Source organism: Odocoileus virginianus, chromosome 29, assembly GCF_023699985.2.
Source record: "Odocoileus virginianus isolate 20LAN1187 ecotype Illinois chromosome 29, Ovbor_1.2, whole genome shotgun sequence".
In the NCBI taxonomy this organism is placed as follows: Eukaryota; Metazoa; Chordata; class Mammalia; order Artiodactyla; family Cervidae; genus Odocoileus; species Odocoileus virginianus.
This window is the reverse complement of record NC_069702.1, coordinates 24,064,207-24,083,105: the sequence shown is the minus strand read 5'-3', so window position 1 is coordinate 24,083,105 and position 18,899 is coordinate 24,064,207. Positions and strand designations below refer to the sequence as shown.

Here is an 18,899-nt window from a genome sequence, read left to right as displayed (position 1 = left end):
GAAACCTAATAGCTAGGAAGGTTCTTCATACAAACCCAATGGAGAATATATTAGCAAGAATCTTAGTAACCTTTTAAGATTAAGATTTTCAGCAACCTAGAAGGTTAGATGGTTAGACTACATCACCGACTCAGTGGACATGAATTCTGAGCAAACTCCGGGAGACAGTGAAGGACAGGAAAGCCTGGTGCTGCAATCCATGGGGTCACAAAGCTGAACATGACTTAGTGACTAAACAACAACCTAGAGTGAGGAGTGAAAAGAATCAAGAAAATACTGTCTAGGCTTTAAAAAAGAAAAAAAGACATCTAACCCATACATTTAAAGTGTGTAATAATACTTTGTCTGCCCTTAAAAATGAGCTGCCATTACAAGATTAAAATATCTCTTAGTTTTGTAACTATCTGCTAACCCTATTTTCCCAGTAAGAGAAAAATGAATGCCATTTTATTAGACTGACACCTACCTGTGCTTTCTGAAGCAGTTCAATTGTAAGAGGAAGCCAATCAGGAATGAGTTTCTCCATTTCCAGACTAACCATCGCCAGGGCAAGCATGGATCCTTTGAACTGCAGAAGTTGGCTGCAGGCCATACAGTGAAGTAACTGCTTGGTAAGGAATGCCAAATGTTGAGATGGGCTCAGACTGGGCAAACTAAAAAGTAACTGAGGCCTAGTTGACACTGCAATGGCATGGAACTAAAAAAAAATAAAAAAAATTAAAATTAAAATCACAAGAACATCATTCTAGTTACTTAAATGTCTAGATAAGCTATGTACAGAAGTTGATGTAACCTTCTCAGGTATCACTCAATTTCTAAGTTTGCAATTTTAGCTTCAGTGATTTGATATATATCTTAATTTCTAATTTTTTCTTGGCTAATTGCAGTAATTTTCCTTTTCCTAAAAATCAGAACAACAACAAAAAAGGATTTTCCTGCTAGCTCAGGGGTAAAGAATCTGCCTGCCAGTGCAGGAGACATGGGTTTGATCTCTGATCTGGGAAGACCCCACATGCTGTGAAGCACCTAAGCCCGTGCGCCAGAACTACTGAGCCTGTGCTCTGGAGCCCGGGAGCTGCAACAACTGAGCCCACGTGCTCTGCATCCCAAAGCCGGAACAGCCACAGACTCAGTGCAGCTCCCCGCCCCCACCAACAGAGTGGGCAATCTACTGTTCCAGTACTAAAATAGGACTATATACTCAAGTAGGAAACAGAAAGACTTCAGGTGAATTTACAATGTGAAGAAAATCCAATGGTGTGGCTGTGTGAAGATCCCAATTCAACTTATCCAGAATAATTCTCTCCATCCGCAGAATTTCAGATGAAGAACAGCCACAGAAACTGTCTCTTGCCAACACCTTCAGTACTGGGATTCTCTATACAAAGCAAAAGAGGAGGAGGCAGGGAGGGCAGGACAGAAAAAAATAAACTCATTTTTTCAGTTTTTGTTTTGATAAACAGAAAACAAGCTAATAAACAGATAAAACTTTCAACAAAGAGACACGAATAATCTTGAATATAGTTACCTCATCTTCCTCAACAGTCTTGGCAGCCAGGAAAAAACAGCTGATTGCAATACAACTCAGGTATTTTGGGTGGGCCTAAAACGGGGAAGAGAGAAAAAGCAACTTCAGTGATTTGTCAAAAAGTTAAAGAGTTTATTTTTTGAAACTAGATATGCAGACGAGGAGAGTATACACATAACCCTATGGAATTCAAATTAATCTGGGTCTCATTCACCGCTTTCTAGGATCAGAGATAACTTATAACCCCAGCCATATTACATACTCTACGGAAATACTAAGATCATTCCCTTGTAAGTTCAACCAATGCTGGTTAGCCAAAGCTAATTTCTATCCCTCAGAGGTGAGCTTGATTTTAGAAGACTTTTTTTTTACATATAAAATTCTCCCAATTAAGAATATATTTGGGTATTTTTAAAGCTGGTTTTATTCTCTTTATCTGTCATATCAGTTAAGATTAACATACGAGGTGTTAGGGGAATTAAGAAAGGAATATTAAATGAAGGCTATGAATATATTTTACATACTTTACAAAATGACAACATGCTAGCAAATTAAATTTTCTAATTAAATGTTCACCAAAAAAATTATCTATTCAAATTCCACGATAAGAATGAAAGGCTCGTAAATATATACAGAATCAATCAAGGTGGGGAAAAATCTTTCTTGGATTTGACACCCTTAGGAGGGCTTTTGCCTGTTTTCCTTATCTATAATAACTTTTTACCCTACTGGCAGAGTAAAAATTTGCCAATCTAGTTTTAAATAATCAGGACAGGGATTTTCCTGCAGGTCCGGTGATTAGGATTTGGCGCCTTCACTGCTGTGTCCTGGGTTCAATCCCTGGTTGGGGTACTAAGATCCCACAGCTGTATGGTGTGGCCAAATGAATAATTATGATAGTTTAGCCTTGATTAATTATTTAATAATAGGCCAGCCAACAACCAATGCCTCAGTATAAGTGGCACACAGCCTAGGAATCTTCCATTCCTCTTCCTGTATAAGAATAAAGTGTTACTTGCTCAGTCGTGTCCGACTCTTTGCACCCCATGAACCGTAGTCCACCAGGATCCTCTGTCCATGGAATTCTCCAGGGAAGAATAGTACTAGAGTGGGTTGCCATTCCCTTCTCTATGGGAGCTTCCCAACCTGGGATAGAACTCGGGTCTCCTGCATTGCAGGCAGATTCTTTACCGTTTGAACCACCAAGGAAGCCCGTATGAGAAATAAAAGCCAGTTCAATTCTATCAATAAAGTAATTATTAATATTAATCAGAATATTATGGTTTAGAAAGCATTGCCATAAATGTTATATCTTGCTTTACAGATGAGAAAACAGTCTTAGAGGTTAACAGAGATACCAACAAGTGATCTAGAAAGTGAAGTCATATCTTGTGGCTCTGATAGTTTTTCAGGTTCTCTTATTTCTCCATGTGTAACAACATATCAAGCCCAAATCCTTGAGGAAATCAGAGTTCATTACAGACAGTCCAACAGTTAGCAACTTTGGGAAGGCAATGAAACCCCCAAATCAAGGGCACCAATAATAAATTTAGTACTACAAAGAATCCCAACAGCAAATATGTTGGGTTTTTTTTGGTTAAACAAACAGTAATTTTCAATCCTGGATGTACATCAGAATCATCGACGTAGTTTCTTGATTTAAATAAAGACATCCAGATTTCACCTACTAGAGATTCAGATTTAGCAGGTCTGGGATAGGGCCCAAGGTCTGTACTTTTAAAGAAGTTCATAGCTGGACTTGGGGCTCCATTCCTGTTGCAATCCTTTTATGGTCTGCTTTAAACTATGAATACGTTTTAGATGAACTGTTTCAATATAGATTAGCCATCTCTAAGTAAGCATCTGATGCTAGTAACATCAGGACCCAAGGTATCTTTCTCTGTGAAAGGGAACTTAGCTAGAGTAGGGGAACAGGGAGAAGGGAGGAGGACTTGATGCTGAAATAACTGTTGGCATCTCACAGTTAACCCACACTTCAGGCGATTAGGATCACCATAATTTAAGTCTCTCAAAAGTAGAAGTCTGAAACATAAAAAGGTAACTGAATGGCCATCCAAATTCTTCCACTCCATAATTCTTTGGCTTCTATTTGTTATACCAAATAACAAAAAATACAGTACCCTCAGCACTGAACTTATAGTTCCTGCAACATATATATTCCTAGGGATACAAACAATAACTGAAATGCTTTTCTGTTTCATGTCTGGCTATTGAATAAATGCTGACTTTCTGCTTTAAATCTGCTAAGGGCCTACCATGACCGATTTCACATCACATAACCAATGATATATTATACCAATAGGGATAACATAAAACTTATCTGTAATGCTGCCACTGAACAAAAATACACCAAAGTTATGTATAACAGTTCAGTTTTCATCTTGTTATACTCCAAATGTATGCTGCTACGTACTTATATGCTGTTCAGAAAACGACAAAAAAGATATTCAATAAATAATGACAGAAAAGTATACAATAGGCTTATTATACTTTTCTAGTCTGATTCACTATTCACAACTAGTATTCAGTGTGTTAAAAAAGATGACTAAACTTTCTACCAATGCTATATGGTTTGCATTAAAAGAAAGAGATCAAAAATTTCATTGGTTAAGTGTAAGCTACGAATACTTACAGCCAAAAGAGAATTACAGAATATAATCAGAAACATTTCTGAAGACTTAAAGCAATAACAGAAGACATCATGTCTTGTTACAGATATATATGTTATCTTTAAGAAGGTCTTTCACTCCTTTCCACCTTGAAGAATATTCTACTATTTGCCCCTGGTGCAGCATATAAACCATTAGAACAGAAGTTGTATGTAAGTATATTCTAGAATATTTACCTTTACAGTAGCTAAGAACCTGTCCAAAAGACTGCTAGCCAGAGCAAATGTTTCTGGGTAAAGGTTGAATTGGTACTTGAGTTTGGCCAACCACTGAATCACTTCATCTCTCTGGGATGGAGAAACATTCTATAAGGGAACAATTAAAAAATAAAAGAGAACAAGTTTCAAGTTATCATCAAGATATATTTGCAATTCTCACTTATAAAAGGTTAGCAAATGCTATGGAATATGTGTTTACATGTCAGAAAATGTTTTTAAGTTTATTCAAAATCTAAAAAACGAGATAAAGGAAGATAAAACCTTATGTATTAGTTGCTGTGCTATGTTTAGTCGCTCAGTCGTGTCTGACTCTTTGGGACCCCGTGGACTGTAGCCAGCCAGGCTCCTTTGTCCCTGGGATTCTCCAGGCCAGAATACTGGAGTGGGTTGCCATGCCCTCCTCCAGGGGATCTTCCCAGCCCAGGTCTCCTGCACTGCAGGTGGATTCTTTACCGTCTGAGCCACCAGCAAAGCTAGGCAGATGCTAGATACTTCTCCAGGAGAACAACCCAAATATCTCCAGACATTTCCAAATGTCGCCCGGTGAGCAAAACTGGCCCCAGTTAAGAGCCCCACCCTGATAGAACACAGTAATAAATATTTCAACCAGCAAAAAAAAGCTATCACCCGAAAGTTGATACCCGAGACAGCTCACTTCAAATTGCTTTACAAATATACCCTTCTGCTACTTTGGTAAATAAATAACTGAGCCATGCATGCAGTTTTTAAGGTAAATGAAGCATTGCTCTTTTTTAATGTGAAATCAAAGAATTAAAAATGTTCCAAGAACTTCTCTTCTCAACTTATCACTTAGGTCATTCCAGTATAACTACAGAAAATATAAAACTCATATAACCTGGCTATGGAGTACAAAGCTGACTTAGTTATTGTCAGAGTCATAACTAAGCAAACATCTTTACTGATCTTCAGCTTTTCAAAAGCAAACAATATGTAAAGGAGGGGAAGAGTGAAATGGTTCCTCACAAAATGAAGAAAATGTTTGTAAATCATATATCTAATTAGGTACTTATATCTAGAATATGCAGACTCCTTACAGTTTAATAGAGACAGAAACCAAATGTTAAAATGAGTAAAGGGTCTAAACAGATATTTCTCCAAAGAAAATATGTAGTTCGCCAATGAGCACTTGAAAAGATGCTCAACATTATTACGTATCAGGGAAATGCAAATCAAAATCAAAAGGTAGTATCTCCTCCCACCCACAAAAATGACTACAATCAAAAAAATTAATAATAACAAATTCTGGCAAAGATATGAAGAAATTAGAACTCTCATTCATTCACCTGGTAGGAATGAAAGACAGTACGGTTACTTCAGAAAACAATCTAGCAGCTCCTCAGAAGTTTAAACACAGAATTATCATATGACCCAGCAATTCCACTCCTAGGTATATACCAAAAAGAATTTCAAACAAGTATTCAAACAAGTATTTGTACACTAATGTTTACAGTAGTAACTATCCACAATAGTTAAGAAGCACAAACAACCCAAATGCCCATCAACTGATGAATGGATATAAATAAAGTGTGATATATCATACGATGAAATGTTATTCATCAAGAAAAAAGAATGAAGTGCTGGCATTTTCCTGGTAGTCCAGTGGCTAAGACTTTGGGCTCCCAATGCAAGAGCCCAAGTTCAGTTCCTGGTCAGGGAACTAGATCCCACATGCTGGAACTAAGATCTCACATGCTACAACTAAGACCTGGAGCAGTCAAATTAAATAAATAAATGTTTTAAAACAGAATGAAGTACAGACATGCCATAATATGGAAGACTCTTGAAAATAATGTGTTAACTGAAAGAAGACAGTCACAACAGACCATATATTATATGATCATGTTTATATTTAATGTCCAGAGTACACAAGTCTATAGAGATGAGCAAAATAAAGGACAGAAACAGTATGAACCTAACAGAAGCAAAAGATATTAAGAAGAGGTGGCAAGAATACACAGAAGAACTATACAAAAAAGATCTTCATGACCCAGATAACCATGATGGTGTGATCACTCACCTAGAGCGAGACATCTTGGAGTGCAAAGTCAAGTGGGCCTTAGGAAGCATCACTATGAACAAAACTCATGGAGGTGATGGAAATCCAGCTGAGCCATTTCAAATCCTAAATGATGATGTGAAAGTGCTGCACTCAATATGCCAGCAAATTTGGAAAACTCAGCAGTGGCCACAGGACTGGAAAAAAGTCAGTTTTCACTCCAATCCCAAAGGCAATGCCAAAGAGAGTTCAAACTGCACAATTGCATTCATTTCACATGCTATCAAAGTAATGCTCAAAATTCTCCAAGCTAGGCTTCAACAGTATGTGAACTGAGAACTTCCAGATGTTCAAGCTGGATTTAGAAAAGGCAGAGGAACCAGAGATCAAATTGCCAACATCCACTGGATCATAGAAAAAGCAAGAGAATTCCAGAACACCTAAATTCTGCTTCATTGAATATGCCAAAGCCTTTGACTGTGTGGATCACAACAAACTGTGGAAAATTCTTAGAGATGGGAATACCAGACCAGGTTATATGCCTCCTGGGAAACCTGTATGCAGGTTAAGAAGCAACACTTAGAACCGGACATGGAACAACTGTTCCAAAGTGGGAAAGGAGAATGTCAAGGCTACTGTCACTCACCCTGTTTATTTAACTTATATGCAGAGTACATCATGCCAAATGCCAGGCTGGATAAAGCACAAGCTGGAATCAAAATGGCCAGGAGAAATATCAATAACCTCAGATACGTAGAAGACACCACCCTAATGGCAGAAAGCAAAGGGGAAGTGAAGAGTCTCTTGATGAAAGTGAAAAGAGGAGAGTGAAAAAGTTGGCTTAAAACTCAATATTCAACAAAGATTACGGTATCTGGATTCATCACTTCATGGCAAATAGATGGGGAAACAATGAAAACAGTGACAGACTGATTTTCTTGGGCTGCAGAATCACTGCAGATGGTGACTACAGCCATGAAATTAAAAGACGCTTGCTCCCTGGAAGAAAATCTATGAGAAACCAAGACAGCGTATTAAAATGCAGAGACATTACTTTGCCAACAAAGGTCCATATAGCCAAAGCTAAGGTTTTTCCAGTGGTCATGTATGGATGTTTAAGAGTAGGACCATAAAGAAGGCTGAGCACGTAAGAACTGATTCTTTTGAACTTGGTGTACTAGTTACAGTATTTAATATCAATATCCAATACTCTCTTATTTATTAAACAAAATTTTCACAATGTCATCACACCACAAATCTATAAAATCAAATTAAGGTTTTAAATTTAGGTAACACTGTTACAAACTAATAGTAATTTTGGAATTAAGTTTTCTCAATTCCTGAGAATAAGAAAATTTAGTATGAATAAGAGAATTTCTTTCTAAGGCAGCAAACAGACATTAAACTATCTTAAATGGGCCATGATAGCAGATTGATAGTCCATTAAAGACAAAACTAAACTGAACAGGAATAAATGAAAGATACCAGGGACAAAAGATGAATATACATTTAAAGATGATGAAGGGATACTGAAGGGGAAATTAATCTGAATTTATCATTAGAGATTACTACACAAACACTGATTATTATCATTTTAATCTTCCTACATATTATTTTTAAGTTTTGGGTATTAGGCTTAATTTTTAAAAGGTACATACTTTAAAGCAGTATTTATTTACTCTCCAGTTTTGTAGGAACCATAAAAAAAAAAAAACCTAATAATACTTAATTTACTAATAAACAGAACAGATATATATAAGTACTACTGTCAGGTAAACACAAAAAAGTACAGAAATGCCTCTGTGATTAGAGGAAAAGACAATTTTCAATAAGTGAGGGTTCCAGACAAGTAAAGGTTTAACTTGAGCACTGCAGGATTCACCATCATAACCATTTTGGATGGAAATCTCTTTAAAAATGTATTATTTATCTCATTCCTCCGAAAGTATAGAGACCACAGCTTAAACCTTTTTCCTGATCACTCAGAGTCAACTTTATGAAATTAATTCCTCTATCACAGAGAGATGCATTAAGAATTATTAAAGTATGAAAGGCTGTACATCTTGACAATGGATCTCCTCAAATAGCTATTTCAGCTAGAATTTCTTCTCTCCTTCCTCTTGGTTTTCTTTACAGCTGCAAGGAACAGTGCCAGGTGCTCCTTATAACCTCTGATATTGCACTGGCCAGCTTCCTTTATTCCAGCTCCTCTGTCTGTCAATTTTCAGCTTTGGCCCAAAAAGTAAAGTATTTCTTTGCGGCCAAACCAACTAATCACACATACATAATTTTTATATTTAGCTCTAAACTCAGTCATCACTGGTATTTATGATGGTTAACTGCCATATATATTTGCTTCCTGGTCAATTCCTTTTGTTATATAAAGACTGACTCTAGAATACTACACGAGAAACACTGACAAGAAAATGAGACAAAGATGGTTTACAACCTTTTATATTAATATCTCACCACCAAACTGGTGTTAAGACTATGAACAATAATTTGAAAACATCTGATACTCAAGACATTTAACTGAGTTCATATTAATGAACATTAAGTGTGGATCATAAGACAGGCCATGGGAATACAATGAAGAATGAAAATCTCCCTGTTTAAACTTTAAAGCAAAGCCTCATGATGAGGCAAACAATCAGAGATCATTAATAGAATACAGTAACACGAGAGCAGAGGTATGCGCAGGGTGCGGGGAGGACACTGGAAGGGCGCCTGGCCCAGTGCGGGAGGAAGACACAAGGCTCTGAGCAAGGACAGCAACCACCTTGTCCCTTAAGAGTGAGGGCAGGGGGTGATCACTCGCAAGGCAAGGAGAAGAAGCAAGTATTTTAAACCTGTGAACTTTACTCTGAAGGACAGGACTGATGTCAACGTGCAGTCAACTAATGTCAACAGGACTAATGTCAACACAATAACCTAGTGTTAAGCTCCTCAGGTTTGCAAATAAAAAGCAAGGTGGATGGAAAAGACAGCTAGAACAGATACTCTGACAACTAGTGATACAATTCAATGAATCGAAAAGAAACATAAGGTTGCTCATGGGACTGAAGTTGTGGGCTTCAAATGCTTGGAGTATAGGGTAACAGGAAAATAACTTTCCAACTTGACAGAGGAACCTGGAGTTACGCTATTAAAGCCAGTAGTTGGATCCTCACTCTCACAGGAGTCTGAAAAAGTCAACAAAATACTATCTGGATCTATGGCTTCTCCAGAGGTAGGAGGAAGTAGACACAGCCCTACAGCTAGTTCCTGGGTACTGGTTTTAAAATATTCCATTTCCCACAGAGCCGTGAGGTGTTACTTTTAAGAGCTGGACCAGGAGCCCCTAAAGGTCCCAGGGAACCAACTGAAGCAGCCACAAAACTTTTAGATGGAGATAATTAAACATTCAAGAGAAATTAAATTTCTACAAAGGGGAGCTTTTATCTAAAAATGCAAAGAAAAAAAAGCAATGTTAATTAAGCCATCTGAACAATTCAATGACAATGAAATAAATTAATACAAGGGGAGGCAGATGGTGATACAATCTGATGAAAGTGGGTAGGCTTTTAGGGAAGTGAAGGAACAATGATCTAAGAAGCAATAAGGAGCAAAAACAGCATTAATTCAATACCTTCAGGTCAGATATACGGGGGAAAAAATCCCTAAATAACCGATTACATTACATAATGTGACTATCTGTATTTGACATTAAACAAATAACACAAACATGTAACTGTAAGAAGTCTCAAAGAAGATGGACATAATGTGCTATAAGGAGAGGTATAACACAGGGGAACACAGCGAGAGATTTACATATTACAACTAAGTGATTTAACTTGTGTGAAACACAGAATGCAATCGGCAGTTAAATGTTAGTTTTGTCCTTTCCTTCCTCTAAAAATACCTAGTGCTTTGTGATGCCAGAGGAAACAAATTTACAAAACATTACTTATAAATAGTTCTTTCAAACCAATTATAATGCAAATAATTATGAAAGAAAACATGACACTCTTTGGACTTTAACATATTTTGTATTAAAATATTTGAGAATAGAGCCAAGAAAGCATTCTTGCATGGCTAGTATTATCATTCCTAGCCAAAACTAACAGAAACCAAAAAACCCCCACAGAAGATAAGTCTGCAAAGACTCACTCTTAAATGAAGTGATACTGATTCTAAGATCATTTTTTTTAACTCAATTCAAACATATACTGAACAATAATATTACTGGAAGTTTTAAAAAATTAAGTTCTGTGCAATAAGTAATAACATTCAGGAGGGAGGAAAGGAGAAAAGAAGGAAGAAGAAAGGAAGGAAAGAGGTCTGCCTACCCCAAACATTATTTCCTGATCAAGAGATGTGTTTTCTCTTATATGGATTGCTCAAGTAGGATTAAGAGAATTCAGTATGATGACTGAACAACTAATCCCAAAGAGAATTTATAATGCTTTGATTCAACATGGCAAAACACAGAGCTTTCTGCTATTCTGATTATTAAAACATAAATTGTCTAGCTTTAAACTCTAAAAGGTTCACCATTACCTAAAAGATGAAGCATAATCCCCCAGGCAGGGCATACAAATCCCTCTCTGACCTACCTCTCCAGCCTCACTCACCTTCCATCACTTCCTGCCTTAAAATGCGTAAGAGCAGTACTTCAGTCTATGGTTTCTTCCTTGCTCCTGTAATGCTACTTTATATCACTGCTCCCTCTGGTTGAAACACACTTCTCGCTCTTTTACTTGCTTTTTTCTTTATCCTTTAAGAGCTTTTTCAACCATCACTCCCTACCAGACACTTCCTGATTACTCAAATTGGGCTAAGTACTTTCCTGTGTTCCCAGATCATCTCCTGTCACAACTGTTCAACACCTTTTAAAAAATTACCTTACAGCTTTTGGCTATGACTGAGCAGGTAGCAGCAAACCTCCACTCTAGCGGAGAACAGCTAGAAAAGCCACCGACAACGACAGAAAGGCATCAGAACTGCTAGGACAGCCCGGCCTTGAGGAGCCGCGATTCCAGAGAGGCAGTAACAACTAGAGATGAGTCAACACTCGCACAGCTTTCCCTCTCAGGCACCTGCCCGTCTTCTGAGCATGGCAAGAGGTGTAAAGTATGAGCAAATAAACCAACAGAGTTCTGGGGAGTCTTACAAGGCAAGAGGTGACTTGAAGAGCCAAGAACCTAGCGGGAAGTGGGAGGCTCAGAGATCTGAATGTGACACTCAGCTGATTTTCCTCTTAATTAATTTTCTGAATAAAATTCTGAAGTTGGGAAGGACAAGGATCTAAGTGGCTAAGCAGAAAGTCTCTAACAGTAAGAATGAGCTCAGGGGAGAGTGGAGCACCCCGCAGGAGTAAGGGCACCAGTAAACACTCCAAGCTCTCAGCTGGACTCCTTGGCTACTCTAGGAGCTGGGGGCAACCAGAAATGGATGAAGCCATACTCAACAGCAACCCAGCCTCCCATCAGCACAGTCCTTCAACGGATTCAAGCTTCTTCAGTTTGTCCACCACTGGGAAGATTGACCCCTCCTGCAGAAAAATAACATCTAGAGCCTCTACAATTTCTCATGATGTTCAGCAACCAATCAAAAATAACCAGGCATGACAATAAAAAGGACCAAGTAATAAAAATCAAGAGAGAAAAAAACGGGGGACAGCAAAAAGATCTTGGTCTTTGCGTTATCAGAAAAGGGCTTGATACACAAACAGAGAGGAAAGAAGACGGATGAGAAGATGAAAATGTTCACTAAAGATATGAAATCTATAAAAAATCCAAAAGGGAAATTTTAGAACTGAGACATGTAACAACTCAAATTAAGAACCTAATATGAAATCTAACAACAAACTCAGCAAGAGTAGACAGCGATGCTTTACAGTGCTAAACGAATTAAAAAAGAAAACAATTCTCTTGAGATAAAGCATCTATATCTCAAGATAAAGAACAGAAAATTATATAAAGAAAGTAGACAGAAATAATGAAAAAAGAGCAAAACTTAAAAAAAAAAAGAATGTACAATAGGGAAAAAGCAACAGAATTGAAAGACTGACAGACCTCTAGAAAGAGTGATCAAGAAAAACTACATGCCAACTAAGAAATAAAAAAGGGAACACCACTATGGACCCTTTAAATGTTAAAGAGAGAATACTTTGAGTAACTTTATACAAATAATTTGAAACTTTAGATGAAATGAATTCCTTAAAAAACACAACTCACCAAAACTGAGACAACATTTAAATGAAGACCTGATTAGTCTCAGACTTACCAAAGATATTAATTAGTAAATACTTTACCCATAAATAAATCTCTAGGCCCCAGCGGCTTTGAAGTGAAACCATCCAACATTTAAGAAAGGAATAGTATCAATTTAAACAAATGGAGAGAACTGGGGGGAAAAAAGCAGGAATAATTCCCAACTCACTTTACAAAGCCAGCATAACTTTATAATGAAAATCTAACAAAGGCATTACAAACCAATCTTACCCATGACCTTAGATGCAAGACTCCTAGCCAAAATGTTAATAAATGTTAATAAAATCCAATGATGTATAAAAATTCAACACTTATTCATGAAAAAAATTCCAAGCAAACTAAGGCAGAGAAAGGAATTTCTTAATCTGATAAAGATTTAAAAATATATAGCAACTATTAGAGTTAATGGTAAAATATTCAAAGCTTTCTCCTCAAATGGAGACTTCAACAGTATTCTGGAAACCCTAGCTAATTCTGAAAAACAGGAAAAAAACAAAGTTGTAAGGACTGGAAAGAACGAAATAAAACCATGATTATTCACATGTGACATGACCAGAGTATAATACACAGAAAATGCTAAAGACTCTGCAAACTACTAAGTAAGTTAATTTAGTATGGTCTATATAAAAATCTACCAGCATATAGAAGCAAGCACATAAAAAATTTAAAATAATACCATTTGTAATAGTCCTCAACAAGTCTCAAATACCCAGGGATAAACCTACATTATTAAACATTATTAAAAGAAACTGAAGACCATCTTTAAAGAAAAATAGAGAAACACTCCATGTTCATGGATTAGAAGACTCATTATAAACATGTTCACTCTTCCCCAAATCAATCTACAGATTCAGTAAAACCAACACCCCACAATTTTTTTGTTTCTTGAAAACTGACAACTGCATTAGAAGTATTGTTACATACAGAAGAGCAAAGGGCTTAAAACAGCCAAGACAACTGTTACGAAAAAAGAAAAAGAACAAAGTATATGCCACCAAAGACATTATTATGCTATAATAACCGAGGCAGCATGATATTTGAGAGAAGTGAACAGATCAATGAAGAGAGGCAAGAAACTGACCCACGAATGTATTTACTCATACACTGCAGTCACATCATTAATAACAAAAATACATCAGGGGCAGTGGCACAAACTGTATTTCTATTCAATAGTGCTGGTTTTCTAAATGGAGAAAAATTATTCTTGACTCCTACTTCACATCATATAACAAAGGGAAAAAAAATTTATTACTCCGGGTGAGGCAAACATTTCTTTAAAAGGACTAAGCAAAAAGGAAAAAATTTCTGATATTTGGCCATTAAAAATTAAGATCTTCTATTTATCAAAAGTCAACATATACAGAGCTGAAGATATGTATAATACACAGAGCCTGCAAAACAAAAACTTCTAACAATTTAAAAAGGAAGTCAACAGAACCCAGGGGAAAGATGTGAACAGACAGTTCACCAAAAAAGACAGTCAATGGCCAATTAGCACATGAAAAGCTGAATTTCATTAGCTACCCAGGAAATGCAAATTAAAACCCAATGTGATACTGTAACACACTCACCAGAATAACTAAAATGAAAAAGACAGACAATATCAAGGTTCACAAAGATGCAGAGCTACCTGGGACTTTCATGCTCTGCTCAAGGGTAAAGAGAAAAAAAAAGGGGGGGTGTAAAAGTGGTGTAACAGCTCGGTAAGTCATACCCTTGGTGGTATCTGCTAAACCTGAGAATACACATACTCTAGGTTCTAGCAATTCCACCTCTAAGAATATACTCAACAGCAATGTACAAGTATGTTCACCAAAAGACATACACAAAAATGACTCTAATGACCATCAATAGCAGAATGGATAAATGAATCCCTATGATGGGATCTTATAACAAAAAAAATAAAGTAAATAATAATACTGAGCAAAGAAGCCCAGAACATATTTTATTATTCCATATATAAATATAATTCAAAACAAAGAAAAACTAATCTCTGATAACAGGATAATGTTTCTTTATGAGGAAAAGATAGATGATGGTAAATATAAGACACAAGAGCTTCTGAAAGTGCTAGTAATGTGGTTAGTGTCATTTTGTGAAAATTTATGAGTTGTACACTCTATGATCTATATATACTTTAAGAAACTGTTTACTTAAGGAAAAGAAAAAACCAACCTAGGGGCAAAACAGATGTATTTATTTACCAAATCTACAGATAGTACAAAAATGAAAAAGTTAGTATATTAGAGCCAGATATCCTGGAATGAGAAGTCAAGCGGGCCTTAGGAAGCATCACTACAAACAAAGCTAGTGGGGGTGATGGAATTCCAGTTGAGCTGTTTCAAATCCTGAAAGATGATGCTGTGAAAGTGCTGCACTCAATATGCCAGCAAATTTGCAAAACTCATCAGTGGCCACAGGACTGGAAAAGGTCAGTTTTCATTCCAATCCCTAAGAGGCAATGCTAAAGAATGTTCAAACAACCACACAATTGCACTCATCTCACACACTAGCAAAGTAATGCTCAAAATTCTCCAAGCCAGGATACAACAATACGTGAACCATGAACTTCCAGATACTCAAGCTGGTTTTAGAAAAGGCAGAGGAACCAGAGATCAAATTGCCAACATCTGCTGGATCATCAAAAGAGCAAGAGTTCCAGAAAAACATCTATATCTGCTTTATTGACTATGCCAAAGCCTTTGACTGTTATTGTGGATCACAATAAACTGTGGAAAATTCTGAAAGAGATGGAATACCAGACCACCTGACCTGCCTCTTGAGAAATCTGTATGCAGGTCAGGAAGCAACAGTTAGAACTGAACATGGAACAACAGACTGGTTCCAAATAGGAAAAGGAGTATGTCAAGGCTGTTCATTGTCACTGTGCTTATTTAACCTATACGCAGAGTACATCAAGAGAAACGCTGGGCTGGATGAAGCACAAGCTGGAATCAAAAGATTGCTGGGAAAATATCAAAAACCTCAGATTTGCAGATGGCACCATCCTTATGGCAAAAAATGAAGAAGAACTAAAGAGCATCTTGATGAAAGTGAAGGAGGAGAGTGAAAAAGTTGGCATAAAGCTCAACATTCAGAAAACTAAGATCATGACATCTGGTCCCAGCACTTCATGACAAATAGATGGAGAAATAGTGGAAACAGTGGCAGACTATTTTTTGGGGCTCCAAAATCACTGCAGATGGTGACTGTAGCCTTCAAATTAAAAGATGCTTACTCCTTGGAAGAAAAATTATAACCAACCTAGACAGTATATTAAAAAGCAGGGACATTACTTTGCCAACAAAAGTCGATCATTTTCTAGTAGTCATGTATGGACGTAAGGGTGGGACTATAAAGCAAGCTGAGCACTGAAGAATTGATGCTTTTGAACTGTGGTGTTGGAGAAGACTCTTGAGAGTCCCTTGGAGATCCAACCAGTCCATCCTAAAGGAAATCAGTCCTGAATATTCATTAGAAGGACTGATGTTGAAGCTGAAACTCCAATACTTTGGCCACCTGATGTGAAGAGCTGACTCATTTGAAAAGACCCTGAGGCTGGGAAAGACTGAAGGCAGGAGAGGGGACTACTGAGGATGAGACAGTTGGATGGCATCACCGACTCAATGGACATGGGTTTGGGTGGACTCCCGGGAGTTGGTGATGGGCAGGGAGGCCTGGTGTGCTATAGTTCATGGGGTTGCAAAGAGTCAGACAAGACTGAGCGATTGAACTGAACTAAACTGAATATATTAGATGATGATGTTGTTTAGTCACTAAATCGTGTCTGACTCTTTGTGACCCCAAGAACTGTAGCCCACCAGGCTCCTCTGTCCATGAGATTTCCCAGGCAAGAATACTGGAGTGGGTTGCCATTTCCTTCTCCAGGGATCCAACCTACACCTCCTGCATTGCAGGTGGACTCTTTACTGCTGAGCCACCAGAAAAGCTCCAATATATTAGGTAATAATTTTAAAGCTAGAAAAATGGGCCAGCATCAATTTATCAACAGATAAACATCAACAATTTAAAACTTAGCAAGAATAAATATGAAACAGTGCAAGTAAGTCAAAAACTTAAAAAGTACATCTAGGATAAGTGAAATTCTGCTTAAAAGCAGAGAAACAAAACAGCAAGGTTTTAAAAACAAGTTCAGTATAATAAGCCAACAAGAAGACATTGCTGCCAAAAAAAATTTTTTTTAATTTAGGGCTATATTAATGAAGTTATCAAGCCAAGATAAAGTGAGGTGATAGTTTCACTCTACTGCTCACACAACTCAAACGTCATGATTTAAGAAACATGGTAAAAAGAGTGCATCAGAGGGAAAAAAGTAGATGGTAAAAAGGGGAAGCCTTGTCAAGTGAAAACTGGTTCCAGAACAAAGGATATATAATTGGAAGAGAGGACCTTTCGAGCTTAACAGGATTTTAAGTAGACAATACAGAACAAACTTATTCTGTACTGCTTCAGTGTACAGAATTAGAACCAACAGGTAGCCAATAGAAAGAAGCAGTTTTCAGGTTCAATTCAGGAAAAAATCTCCAGTAACTGGTAGAGCTTTTCTACGATGGAATGGACAAAGTAAAGGATCACTTATCAGAGATGTCAAAACTTTTTTTTATTGTGTGATTAGACCAAATCAGTATTTCCCAGACCTAACACATATTAATAAAGTGAAGTTAAAGTCGCTCAGTTGTGTCCAACTCTTTGCAACCCCATGGACTACAAAGTCCATGGAATTCTCCAGGCCAGAATACTGGAGTGGGCAGCCTTTCCCTTCTCCAGGGGATCTTCCCAACCTAGGAATTGAACCCAGCTCTCCCACATTGCAGGCGGATTCTTTACCAGCTGAGCCACAAGGGAAGCCCAAGAATACTGGAGTGGGTAGCCTATCCCTTCTCCAGGGGATCTTCCCTACCCAGGAATCGAACTGGGGTCTCCTGCATTGCAGGTGGACTCTTTACCAACTGAGCTATAACAAAACTATGATGTTTTTTAAAATACAAATTCCCATAGTTGCCACAAGCCCAGAAGGTCTGGGAGAGGAATCTGCAAGACACCTCCTGGTGATTCTCATACACCTAGGAGCCCAGTGGTTCAAGATCCTACATTTGGAAACACAAAATTAGATGGCCTTTAAGTTTAAGGATCCTTAGATTTTCAAAATTCTAATGAAAATCACCTTTATATAAACAGCTTGAGGCAGATTTATCTTTGTATGTATATAAAAAAAGTACATCTGAAAGTACATGTCACTTTAACCAGTCTTCAATTTTTTCCCCTGAATTTGTAACAAAATTGTTGTGTACTTGAAAGTACTTAATATATAAAAGAACTTCTCTAGCCTGAATGATTAAAAAATGATAATAAACATTCATTTAACAAACATTTACTGTGAGCCAATTATATGCCAGTAAACTAAAGTCAAATCATCAGGAAATAATAATATTGTGTGCTATCATACATGAAGAACAGAGTGCTGTAGAAGCAAACTGAAGGGAAGTTATAGATGTGGAATATTCTTGCATGACCACTCTGTCCTAAACTGCAAGACAGGAGGTGCAAGTTTTAAGAAAATGACCTTGTAATAGTAGTGTTAAGGTGAAAGTAGAGGTGGGGAGAAGAAAACTAGAGGAGAAAAAGTTGAAAGTATTTTATTTTTCCGCTTTAACCAGCACCAAAAAAAAAAAAAGCCCTAAAATAAAAAAGTTGGTTTACAGACAAGACTATTTTTCTTATGCAAAGAGTGAAAAAGGAGGAAAATCACGGTTACAAGAAATTGTGAAAAGAGAAGTAGAAAAACTGGTCCCTGAGAGTTGCAGAAGAAAATAAAAGAATTAGAACAGATAAGTGTCCTTGAGGTTCTTCTGTCAAGTGGCTCAAGCCCTTCATTCCCATCTCTATCTTATTTCCTAACACCATCAGACCAAGCCCACCCACATTTTACAAGTAGGGCTTCTAGGATTCCTTGGTAGCTCAGATGGTGAAGAATCTGCCTGCAAGGCTGGAGACCCAGGTTCAATTTCTAGATTGGGAAGATCCCCTGGAGAAGGGAATGGCAACCTACTCTGGTATTCTTGCCTAGAGAATTCTGTGGACTGAGGGGCCTGGCGGGCTATAGTCCATGAAGTCACAAAGAGTCAGACACGACTGAGTGAGTAACACTAAGTAGGGCTTCTACGTGGCATT

At 37.4% G+C, this 18,899-nt stretch overlaps 1 protein-coding gene across 1 annotated transcript in view; it reads right to left on the bottom strand.

Moving 5' to 3' along the window:
- The window catches only part of CCNI (cyclin I), a 37,061-nt gene that overhangs the window by 8,578 nt on the left and 9,584 nt on the right, over positions 1-18,899 (bottom strand). Inside the window, exons 3-6 of the mRNA XM_020894687.2 lie at positions 4,395-4,523; positions 1,529-1,603; positions 1,238-1,378; positions 467-697 (exon numbers count right to left, since the gene is read on the bottom strand). Of these exons, the coding sequence (XP_020750346.1) occupies positions 467-697; positions 1,238-1,378; positions 1,529-1,603; positions 4,395-4,523 (576 nt within the window). The remainder of the gene's footprint in view (positions 1-466; positions 698-1,237; positions 1,379-1,528; positions 1,604-4,394; positions 4,524-18,899) is intronic.